Genomic DNA, 12944 nt, shown 5'->3' with positions numbered 1-12944 from the left:
TACAGACAGGTAGCGGAGAAGTGATTATCTATATACTTCATATCTACAGTGCCTTCATAGTGCTACTTTTTTAAGAGCTCCATAAAGAAGGTAGTCCCACTGTGGGTCAATAAACCCCACAAAAGAGCTACGTGTCCTTCATATTATTTCCAAGTTACATTTAACAAATAACATATTCTGCCTCTTGGTTATATATGGTCAGTATTTACCCAAAGTCCACCGGTTAGAAGGGAAGCAGCACCTTCATCAAGAACAACAAAAAGACTTTTTCGTTAAGAAGCGCTAAATGGAAATCACATTTAATGTGTCTGCCATTTTGCTGTGTCGCTTTAAGTGACATACAAATTACTTCCTAAAACTGCACAACAATGAAAAAGAAGGAAAAATTCTATCCACGGATTATTATACAATGTTATTGGCTGTCTTTTTTTTTCGATAGCAGAAAGATAAGAAGGGAGGGAGGAGGGGAATGAAAGAGGCTGATAGGAAGTGCTACTAATCGTCAGACAGGTCTGAGGCTGACCCTTCAGCGGCCTGGCTGTACAGGCGACTAAGGTTTCTCTTGACGTGTTCTGAAAGAGTGAGGAGAGGCGAAATGGGGAAGGAGTGGGGGGAGTGAATGGAAGTAGCGTGGGAGGGGGTTGAATTGATTTCCTCTGTGATGACAGCTCCAGTCAGGCTGGCACCAAACGCCCCAACCCCCCCATTTCACCATCCACATCCCTCCGTCCGCTCACTCCATCCCTGTGCGTCAGTGGCGCTGGGCAAATGGCCACTAGTGGTGTCATGTTCTTGAAGGGTGCGCTCAACAGCTCCCCTCCATCTTTCTTTCCCTTCCAACTGTCGCGAAATCGTTGGCCCGGATCGTTTTTCTGATAAAAGCATTATTTTTGGGACAAAAGTCACTCTGAGGAATTTAATGACAGTCTTTTTTTAAAAAAACATTGTCATTTTTTTCCTCTTCAGTAATGTCTCTTCAACGCTCAATTCAGGCAACTCCAATAAGAGATGTGTATTTAGTTTCAGACAAAAAGGGTTCAGGTTTCTTTACTTCATCATCTCTATCCTGTGCTTCACAGAATATTACGGAGACTGAAATGTTTCAGTTTGGGAGTTAATGATCTCCAGTTTTTCTGGGAGAGTTTTGAATTTCTTGTTTTTTTGCAATGATTCAATGGGAATGCTTGTATGAGGTGGTTTCATTATCACTTCAAACCCATGAAGGTCCCAGAAACCCTGTTGCTTCAGTTTTACGTTGCTTCACTCAAAAGTGTGAAGAGTATCACCAGAAATACCTTCTCCTGTGTTCAACTGGCCGGAGGAGGAAAGATTCCCATCTTCTGAGTTCCCGGAGACATCAGAGTCTATGCGGGAACGTTTGAAGCGCCGGTCTGGGTACTGGCTGTTGTCGAAGGGCATGCGGTGAACACACAGGACGTGGGTCTTCAGGTTACCTTTCTGAGAGGCGCTGTAGGGGCAGTAGCGACACTGGAACGGCCTCTGACCTCCAAGACCTGAGAAAGAAACCCACAACATTATCATCCTGTGCAATATCATTGACTGTTAAACGTGCCACACACCTTGCCTCAAAAGAATTCAACATTCTGTGCCTGATTTTAATCAGAGGGCCCAGATAACACTTGTGTGTAGTATTTGGTTACAATCAGCACAAGATGGACGTTTAATCATCTGATTCATCAGTATGTATCAAAAGCATTTCCTCGATCCATCCGTGGACAATCTCTGCTGTTCAGATGAAGACGTTTTCTTTGTGCAGTATCCTACAGAAGTTCGAAAGTGCTCTTTTCAGCTTAGAGCAAGTACAACTGTTTAAGAGATTGGATCTGATCATCGGTGCATTGTACACAATGGCCCTTAATAGCCCACACAAGTCTGTTTGAGGAATGCAGATTACGTGCCTATCATATCTGGCTCTCTTATCGGGCCCATCCACTTAGAGCAAAGCCAGGCACTTTCAGCTACACGCTACTTTAGAACATTAATAACAGTACATTTGCCCTCCATTTTTCTCAATTCAATTTGAAAAGCACTAAATCAAATTAACATGGCGGTTTAAAATAGCAGCCCCGTTGGTGCGGAGAATGTAAAGCGGCTGCATTAAAGGTGTAGCCGTGACGCAACGTGAAAAATGTGAGCATCCTCAAAGTAAGCGCGCGTAAAGTCGCCCGCTTGCATATGCGTGTGTGGTACAAAAAAAGAAGGATTTATAAGCACTTTGTGTTTGGCTTTGGAGTCTCAGCGGCTTTCGAATACTACAATGTCTGCTGAGGCCTCGCTACAAAGGGGATTGCTACAAGTTTTAGAGCTTTCGATGTTCCAGTTGTCTGATAAGCAAGCCGGCGACGCACAATCCCGGCCGTTTCATTCATACGCACTTTAATTTCACACTCCCTTACATTGCGCTAAGTCTGAGAGGCAGCATATTCTCATGCCACTTTATACTTAGAGTGAACTAGCATCACCAACTGTAAGTCAGCTTTCTTTCTCTTTTCTTCTCCTCTCTTTTCTTCTTCCCTATCTCGTCTCTTTTCCCGAAGCAGGAAATGTTTAGGCAAAGGGAGCTGGGAGTTGTCACAGACTGGTCCAAGTGGCTAGAGAATGGAGCGATTTTCAATCAATTTTAAGAATAAACAGAAAGAGATAGACACAAATAAGGAGGAATATGGAGAGGAGGGAACCATGCTCACTGTGGCCGTGACAGGACCGCAGGTAAATGATTAACAGGGCTCAGAAAGAAACACAAAAGAAGAAAGCCTATTGACATGTAACCTCCATCACAGCACTTCGTATTCATCCAGAAAGCTTCCTCCAGCTTCCCTTTTCAAAGTGAGATAATACTGCCCCTTCAGGGTGCCTATTTGGTGGTCAAAATAATTGGCAACAATGAATCATATTTCAAGGGGTGTTCTGTGGCAGGGCACATTTTTCTTATATCAAAAAGGCTGTACACATTGAGCCCCTCTCAAAATGTTTCCCGTAATAGTTGCCCCGATTACTTAGAAACTAATTGGGGCAATTTTGGCTTGTTGCTGCTAGCTCCTAAATGACAAGAGAAGAAGGAGCAGAGCTGGAGATTTTATGTACAAAGATTACAGTGTGTCATAGTATGGGTGCCATGCTAGAAAGCTAAAGCATGTTTGTTTTTGAGTGCTCATAGCAAAGCATGCAAACATCTTCCTCACATTAATCTCTCGTTCTTATTTTAGTGCCATCAGGCCAATAAAGTACACACCGACAATAATATTTCTGTGAATAATATAAAGTTAACATTGAAAATCAATTTGTAAAAAAAAGATTAAAATAGTTCAAATTAAATATTGGGTTAAATATTGTCTTAATTAAAATGGAAAAGGTGAGAATGTATACTAATTAAAATGTTTAATAGACAATACATGTTTAAAGAGAAATATGTGTATATGTGTATTCATACTTCCAGGACATACAGGGACAATAAAGGTAGACATTATTTATTAATACAGTATATAAGCCACTATATACTGTAAATATACACAGTGATGGCATCTTTCTCTTTCATTCTCGTTTGCTTTTTTTCTCTCGTTCTTCTTTTCAAAGCTCTCCAGTGATTCACATCTACTGCGATTGAGGTGCCAAGTGACACAAACTACTATGAAGAATTTTATTTCTCCCTTCTCCTTCTCCTTCTCTCCAGTATGTGTCAATCCTTTCCACATTTTTTTCACTCTGTTTCCCGCAACTGTGAGTCCTGAGTGAGTAAAAATTCCAATGTACTTGTTACCAATGGCCAATAAATCTTTTGAATGTTTTGCGGCCAAAAACCACACAAGAACACATTTGTACCTCTATACGTACTAAGCTTTGTAAAACAACATATGGAAATGACAGGTGATTTGTATCTTTTTTTCTTACCCTTTTCCATCATTTTCTAACATTGTCTCAAAATAGAGAGAGAAAAAGAGAGTTCTATTATTTTCAGCAGTGTGCCATTATCACGCCTGCCTAATTAACCCCTGAAGGCCTCATATGTGGAGATCAGAGGGCGAAGGAGAAGAGGAGGAGGGAGAACCGATGACAACACCCACTTCCTGCAGATTCCCTAATATCACTCCATCATTGTCCTTCCCGCCGTTTATCATCCAAAAATAAAAACAGATCAAAAATAAACAAAGGATTGCATTTATTCAATCAGTTCACTTGTTTTCCCTGTTCTATATAGACTTTCTTAACATCTATTGCATCTAGTCTGTATATTTTTCATCTCCATCCTTTCTGAAGATACGTCTAATGCACCCTCTTGTGGCGCCTCGTGTTCTTGCTCTCTCACAGTCTTTATTTTTATTCTCCTTTTCTTATCACACATACACTGAAAAAACAACAAGATGCGTTTGAACAGTACACTTGTGGTATGTAAGCAAGCAGACACAAGCTCCTCTACACAAACGCACACACACTCACGCAGACACGGAGGTGCTTTGGCATGTAATCAAAATCAGTCTTATATAAATTCCATCTGATGCCAGAGCTACCATCTGTGAAAGAGTGCTGCCTCTCACCTCTGTCTGTCTGTGAGAAGTCACCCTCTCCAACGCTCAGCAACAAAGAGTGTGTATGTGTGTGTGACAGAGAAAGAGCGGGAGAAGGGTGTTGAGGAGGAAAAATGATTAATTTGCAGAATGCTTGTGATTTGCTCATATATTATTATAACAGCTCATCAGCACATGACGAATCCCTTGCCCCACGCAGCAGAAAGAACCTGCAGGGCTTCAGCACTTTTACTGTGTGTGTGTTTACACACTCGGGCATGTGTCCCTGTGTGTGTGTGGCATGTCTTTGAAAAAATAATAGCTCATGAGCATGTCATGAATGACTGTTTTTGCACGTGTATGGCTTTACGTGAGGGGGATACTGCATGTGTATAGCATGTTGGGATGTTTGTGCGCGTGTGTGTGTGTGTGTGCACGTGTGTGTGCGCATGTGTGTGTATGGGCTGGCACCTGACAGACTGCAGAGTCTCTAATGACTTTCAGATGCTCACTGTGAGTAACTCAAACCTGAGAACGAGCGAGATAGGAATACTGAAGGAGAGAGAGCGACTTCCGCTCTACGGGCGATTAAGAGTGTAAACACTCATATCCTTTCAACTCACACTGTAGATATGAACAAGGTCACCAGTTAAACACTTCCGCACCATGTCACAAGCAAGAGTGCATCATGGTTTTTACAACAAGAATACGTCATGCTTTTATACAACAGATCAACAAACCGAAGTTAATATTGAGTTACATGTGAAACAAACAATACTTTTAATTTTGGGTCGAGAACGAAAATAGTTCCAAATGAAACTACAGCGGTGCTCCTGAGCAAATCAGAGTGTTTTTAAACATATCAGGGTCACACTTTATTTTGAAATAATCTACATTAGACATTCTGTTTACTACTTTGTAATTACATGTCAACTAATTCGCAACTATATGTCTACTAATTCTCAGAGTAGGCTGTTATGGTAGATTAGTTGAATAAGTTGACATATACTTTCTCATAGTCAGTATGTTGTTTGCTGTGGAAATAAAGTGCAGACAATCAACTAATACTCTGACGACTGCTAGTTGACATGTATTTGCAAAGTTACTGTTAGTAGAATGTTTAAAGTTACCTATCGAAATAAAGAGTTAAATATCAATTACTTTAATCAGAGATTTCAAATAAATCTATGAATAAACGTCACTGTTGTAGCATGCAGAAAGGGCCACTGGAAAAACCTCACCACTTACACAGATGCACACTGACAGTCCATCCAAAAACAAGTGGCAAGTGGTATGATGTAGATAGTGAAAAGTCTGCAGTAAGTGCTGTTGGACTGCGCTCAACCAATCAGATTTGTATAAGTGATAAATACATAAGTGTGGAGAGCTTAAACCTAAACTGGCTTAAAGATCACCTACGTCTGACTCATATACTCTCCCTGAGAAATATTGATTTCTGTACCACAAATGGATCTGAACAACACATAATGTGCTTCTGTAAGCAAAACCATGTCTGCCTATAAGATAAAAAAGATACTCTAAGCCATTGTGATATTTTAAAGAATATCTATAATGAATCTGTATCTGTAGGGATTACACAATGCTGTGCACGTGTATGTTCTGGGGCCAGTTTTTTCTGCTCTGTGCAGCAAGTGTTGCATATCCATTTGCTTATATCTTATATCTGGAAACTTTCCTTCTGCGTGTGTGTCTGTGTTTGAGTGTCACCTATATGGAAGAGAAGGAAAAGATAAAGAAAAACAGAGGGAGAGTGTGTCTAGGGAGAACGCAAGCCACAGAAGGTGTGAGCAGTAAAAAGTGATGTACCATCTGTCGGCCAGTAATAACCTGCGTGTTGTAAAGGCTGGGAGATTACTCAGCAAAGAGAGCTTCCAAACACCCAAATCCCTCCGCAACGTTAGTGCGCCACGCACTATCTCTCCCCACCTGCTCCCAAAACCCTGCTGAGGAAGATTCCACACTAAAACCGACATCACACCTTCAGATCAACTCGCTCTGATTCGTTAAAAACAAAACATGTAAAGACGCCTCTACAATGAGACAAGCATCAAGCTGAACATCTTTACACCTGCACTGAGCTCGGTTATGATATCATAGTTAACTTTTATCATTATAAACTTTAAACGCATTCACAATAAATATCAAGAGATTTCCACACAGAAAAAAAAAGGAACGGTTCGGACTGGTAATGAGCGTCTAGTCAAAATATTTCTCAAACTGAAAGAGACGACCGAATGCAACTCTAATGGAAAACGCTTCGCAGTTTGGAGAACCGACGCTGTAGTCGGGCTCTCTGGGAAAAAAACAACACGGAAAAACTTGGATTTGTATGTATCAAAAGCAAACTCTAAAAGCTCCACCGGGGAAGCATCTCCCATGTTAAACACTGAACTAGATTACAAACTGCTGCGGCAGACGTACCTCTTAATACTCTCTCTGTTTCTCCGCTATACATTTCCCAGTCTGCCTGCCACTATATCTCTTTTCAATCTTCCTTACTTGGCTTCATTTCTCTCTTTTCTGAACAAATGGAATTCTTTGATGTGTTCCAGAGCATTTCGTTTTGTTTTTCCACATGGACATGTCTGAGTAACTGTGTGCAGAAAGTTTCATGGAAGGATTTTTGGGATAATATACCACTTCCTTCACTGACAGAGCATGAGAGGTGCTGGCAAGGGCCTGCAAGGAGCCCCGCGATTGGTCAAGAGTTAGAAAGGCTCATGGGTAAAAGGCAGTATATACATCATGTGATGAGAGCGATGTGTCAGGCGGTCTCAGCAGGACTGTGTGTCTGTGTGTGGGTATCTGTGTGGCCAAGGGAGGAAGAGTTCATGAGTACTCATCTGCAGTACTGCTCACTTCTCTCCTTCTCTCTCTCCCTATAGAGCATATTGCTGCACATTCTAGTGCTGAGCTGTCACGACAGACACATAATAAATGTCTACGAGTGTGTGCAAGTGTGCCGTGTGTGTGTTTGTGCAAAGGAGAGAGAAAAAAGACCAGCTCGTACCTGACTACTTTCACTCTGAAAGTGGTCACATTGAATAAAAAGCAGAATTGGCCCTTACAAATAAAAAAGGACCGTGGCATGGCTGAGTGAAAGAATCAGCACTTTGAAATGTGCGGGCGAGCAGGGATAATACTAACACTCGATATATGGAGCATTGTTAATAATGTTCAAAGCTTGAAATAAAAGACAGCTTTAGTATTTGTTTAGCAGTTTAGTACTGTTAAAATGTCTTGTGTACTTTTAGGTTTACGTTTTATCTTTAGTAAATCATTTTAAACTGCCATCTTTCCTTTAAAAGTTACATTTGCCTGTGTTGTTTGTGAGCCAGCAATGATTATGTCTATATGAAAAAAAAAAAGGAAATTTAAATAAAATGCATAAAAATAGTTTAAAGCAAGCAGAACACACGTGTATCAGTGTCCATCCTTTATAATCTTAACATTTGGTCATGTCTGAGCATATGTTTTAAGTGTAATTAATTATTCACATTATAGAGCTTTTTCACGTTTACATTCGTCACATACTGTACCACCTTAAGAATTAAAGATATACCCCTGGTCCTAGGCTAAAATGTAAAAGGTAAAAGAAACTTGCACTCGCTGATCTTAAAATATATCGGTGCCTTTGTTTTGTCTCAAAAGGTAGACTACTAATGTTTGTTTTTTTTTCTATGCACATCGAAAAAGCATTAAGAACCGTCTGTGAAACCGGGCCATAATATCAGCTTTTGTATACATGTGATTTAATTGCATCTGACTCAGTTAAGTTAACAAATCAAGTTAATTGACTTAGATAATGACAGCTGCACTGTCATAGATGTCTTAGATAAAATTTCTAAGACCTTCTCGAAACAAATGAGCGAAACCCCCCAAAGTGTTGAAATGTTCTTTCCTCTGCATAATTTTGCGATTACCATATTTTTGCTATTCTCATAGTACTATATCATGGTATTATTATAATCATAGCCTCCAAAAAACATGGTATTTTTAATATAATATTAATGTATCAAGTAAAAAATACTTGTTGCAAAAAATTTAATGAAATATACAAACAAAAATAAACTTATTAATAAAAGAAAGCATAGAGTTTGCCCCTAAACTTTATATTTGTATAATTTTTAACAGTTGCTTTCAAATGAACTAAAAACATTTAGATAAGATTTCATTTCTACATATTTCGTAAAAGTAAATGTATTAACATTTCAAGCAAGCAGTTGTTTATACAACACTGTATAGTGCTTGACAAGATTAAATGTCCATCCGCCGTCCAAGCTCTTATTTACAGCTTTGTGTCTACGGAATAGTTAGAATACCAAGATCTATCAGACCACTGCTCCTCGAGGCCTCCACATCGAAAGACAATCCAAACATTCCCTTTCCCCCAAAGCCCAGGACGAAGCAGACAAATATACACGGATAGGAACCAAGCCGGAGGATGAAGGTGTGTGTGGGTGAAGCTCCAGCTCTGGGCCAGCAGGTGTTGTTCTGCTGGCTATAACCTGATCCATGGCTTTCTAATGGCCGAGGAGCAGGGCCGGGCATCAGTGCAAAACCTAAGTGCTCCTCTGCTCAGGTATCAATAACATTTCCAGTCAGCTTTTACATACACCAATACTGATCTATTCCCATGCAGACATGGAAATATCGATGAAGGCGACTCAGCGCAGACATAATATGTGACTGTTGGCATGTAAGCTACCTGGAAATACATATCAAATCGAATAAATTAACTCGCTCTTGTGTTACAACTCTTTCCATCTCTTTCTCTAGAATTTCCCTTCTCCGTCTTCTCCTCTCTTCCCATCCCTTTCTTTCTATTTTGTCCCCAGGACCTATTTGTCTGCCGTAGGAGAAATCCCTCAGTTCGGAGGAGTCAGTGGAGAAGGCTTTGGCAGGGGGGTGGGGGGAGGGCCAGGAAGGGCCACCTCCAAATAAGTTCCATTAATCACCCAACACACTCTAATGTAACTAATATTTTACAATTAGAGGAGACAAGACGGAGCTCCGAGCCATCTATCTCTCTTATACCACATGATCATCGATTCATAAGACCCTGCCTGAGAGCTGAGCAAACACACACACGCACGCACGCACNGCTCGTCAATGATGAGCATTATGACACGGTGTGTATCCAGACGCGCAGAGAGCTCTCGAATGGTGACAGATGACTGTTGTCTGCATGCGTGTAAATGAGAGAGGAAGAGTGCTCAAAAATGTGTAAAAATGTGAAAAGCCTGTCAAAGAACGTCTGATAAGATTGATTACGGATTGACTGCAGATTGAAAATGGAAATGGAGTGCAATTCTCTCCGCAGACAATGCCTTTCTCTTTCAGATATCATTTAGGGCGGCCCTAATGACAAGACACGCTACTGTATGAGCAGGCTATAAACACGTGACTGACTTAATGGCGGAACAAAAATATAAGGTTTGGGTGTTAAAATGTGTGCCACAAACTCTCACATCATTTCTATCAAGATTTAGTGTGGTAATATCTATTTCTTGAGTGTAATCTTTCATCCGTCGCGCGTCGGTGTTCAAAGATCAGCGCGTTAAGCCTCCGTCGGCAGCAGTGGCGCTATAAGTTGATTTGTAGCGCCATCTGGTGGTCTGAATGAGGAAATGCGCTCGCTAGCATGCAGCATGCTCGCCGGCCAAATGAAAGCCAGCTGAACAAATGAGAGAGAAGAGAGGTTCAAGCGCAGGTCACCATCTGCCTGGCTACAAGTGCTGGCACACAGCAACCCAACCGCGATGCCTTCTTAAACACACCGGCTACATTTTACACACTCGCACAAATGTGACACCGTGACGAGACAGAGTGACACTAACGCGCTGAAATATTTTTTACAATATGCAAGGGCACAATTTGTTACACACATAACAGTATATCATAAATAAATACCGTTTAGATACCTCGGAATCGCGAATGAAAAAATACCATATTCATTCAAGACAGTTTACTGCATGTGGCATAATTGAGCTTAAATGTATTTTTATTTTGTACTACGTTTTTTATTCATTTTTTTACTTCCCAAGCAGTCATGATTGTAAAAACAAACATATAGGGGAAAAAAAGAAATACTTACAATAAGGTTAAATTCGTCAACATTAATGCATTAGTTTTCAATAGGTTTTAAATTAGGTATCATTAGGTATATATGTGTGTGCGTGTTATAAATAACAAAAATATGTTATGTTATTAACGTGTTTTATTTTGTTAGTAAAGTAGTATTTTTTACTTTTCACATAATCAACCCAACTGAAGTTCGATTGAGATAAATTAGAATGCACGTAAAAATAAAAATAAAAGATTTTTGAATGTTGATTTATCTATAAGGGTTGTAGACATTTGTGTTCTATCTATCTATCTTGTAAACACTGTATTTAGAAAAAAAAAGCGGACTTTCATCAGTGCTCCGCAGCGCTCAATAACTCCAGACAAGTACACACATGGATGGGGGCAGGAAAAAGAAACGGTTACTTTTTCAGGATGTGAGTTTTATTAAGTCCAGGCCTTTCTCCATCTGGTCTAGTGTAGCTGATCCGTTTAAAAATTAGTCAGGCATTGACCTCGGACACCTCCCCTCAACAGGGTCTTGACGGCAGGTTAACACAAATATGGATCCCATCAGACTAAAGGAGATCGGGTTTCCCCCCACTGAGACCCCGCTAACTCACAGGAAAAGGTTAAGAAAAACATGAAATACGGGCCTATAATGGGAAAATGTTCCCTCGGCCTGCGGTGGAAGCGGTGCTCGTGTGTGTATGTGTGAGTGAGGATGGTTTCATGTGTTTAGAGAGCGGGCTCTTATCTCTCTGAGGTATTGACACAACAGGCCCCTGTGCCAAAGGGTGTCAGTTATCGCTTGTCATTGGCCTACGATGAGAGTCTGTGACGGGGCAAATCCATCTTTATAGGAGAGCTGGAGAGAGGGAACGTCCTTGAAAATACATGTCCTGCGTTTATACGTGTTGCTTTGATACAGTTATTAATGACATCAGAGAAACAACAGGCATATCACACGGCTGCTCGGAAAGTCACAAAAAGGTCATTTAATCTCATTTATGCCACATACACCGAATTGAACGTTCACATCGACTATAGAAATTATTGTCAAAAAAAAGAGAGAAAAGAGAGAAAATTGAAAAAGGGAGGATGAGCATCAGTTGGCACACTAGTCTCCAGCTCTTACAGGTTCGGGGAATTAACACAGCTATAGCCCAAGGGTAGAAAGCCACAGTTAGCAGGAACACAGCCGGTAATGCGAGCTGTCATAATCTGCACCGCTCCCAAGTCACACACACACACTCACACACACACACACACNAGAGAAACAGGAGGATAGAAAAACGTAGCATTTCTGCTGTCTGTCTCAGCTCACAACGGTATGTCTCCCTGCGTGTTTGTGTGTTTCTGTTTGAGAGAGCGCTGGGTTTATAACGGTCTCGTTTTACAATAGATGCATTTAAATATCGTTACGTTTCCAGTAAAATTACGACAGTTTATAAGATAAAATTTACTCAAAAACCTTTGTTACAAAAGATGTCAGTGACTTAGATGTCATAATTTGCCTTGTTTGTGACAAATTTTCCGCTAGATTTTAAGTGTCAAATGAGGGGGTATTCATTCGTTTGAACAAAAATAAAGTAAAATTGTGAATTATATTATTCGATTTTCAAGTAACGTTTCTGTTTAAAAATAAAAATCTTTAAATATAATCTAATCATGTGATGCCGAAGTTGAATTTTCAGCAGCCATTACTCATCATTCTACAAATCATTCTAATATGCTGATTTGATCTATTTAATGTTTAATGGTCTTTGCAGAAGGAAAGTGCCAAACGCCTTTTTTCTATGTTTCTATTATATATTTTATACCCCGCAACCATATCCTTTTTAAGCGTAGCGCTAAATCCAAAATCAAAGTATGTTATCTTTTACTGCACCCTTTCACCGAACAATCTGTAAGAAAAGGACGGCAAATATCTGGTCAAACGGCACAAAAATGCTCAGTTGTTCACGCTGGTGTTTCATAGTTTGAATACATTTTATTTCTCATTATAAGTACAGTTCAGTAGTTACAAAACAAAGCATCTGCCATGAGGATACAGCAACCAAATGAAAATCATACAGTCCACAAGACAGCTCAGAGGTGTGGAATGCTCATATATTAGTCCAGAAAGACTGAAAGAGAGATAGATGCTCAGTTATACTACACAGAGGAGGGAGCCAGAGGTGTGCTCATCTATAACCAGTGTATATAGGGATCGGTCAATACATATCCTATCACTGACCCTCCCTGTCGTAATTCCTTTACCTTACTTAACCTGTACTAGTTTACTGAAACTAGTTCGCTAAACAGCTTCACTTTGAGACTTGTTTTCATCTT

At 40.2% G+C, this 12944-nt stretch overlaps 1 protein-coding gene across 2 annotated transcripts in view; it reads right to left on the bottom strand.

The window, feature by feature from the left end:
• Nucleotides 1-18: 18 nt before the first annotated feature.
• LOC122349558 (zinc finger protein 536-like) overlaps nt 19-12944 on the bottom strand; it is a 56397-nt gene continuing 43471 nt past the window's right edge. Inside the window, exon 5 of one of the 2 annotated variants that reach the window (XM_043245651.1) lies at nt 19-1514. In XM_043245651.1, coding sequence (XP_043101586.1) covers nt 1261-1514 — 254 coding nt within the window. In that variant the 3' untranslated portion in view covers nt 19-1260. The remainder of the gene's footprint in view (nt 1515-12944) is intronic. The other variant, XM_043245652.1, reaches the window with a different exon arrangement.

This window comes from Puntigrus tetrazona, chromosome 7 (assembly GCF_018831695.1).
Source record: "Puntigrus tetrazona isolate hp1 chromosome 7, ASM1883169v1, whole genome shotgun sequence".
Lineage (NCBI taxonomy): Eukaryota > Metazoa > Chordata > Actinopteri > Cypriniformes > Cyprinidae > Puntigrus > Puntigrus tetrazona.
This window is presented reverse-complemented; position numbering and strand designations above follow the sequence as displayed.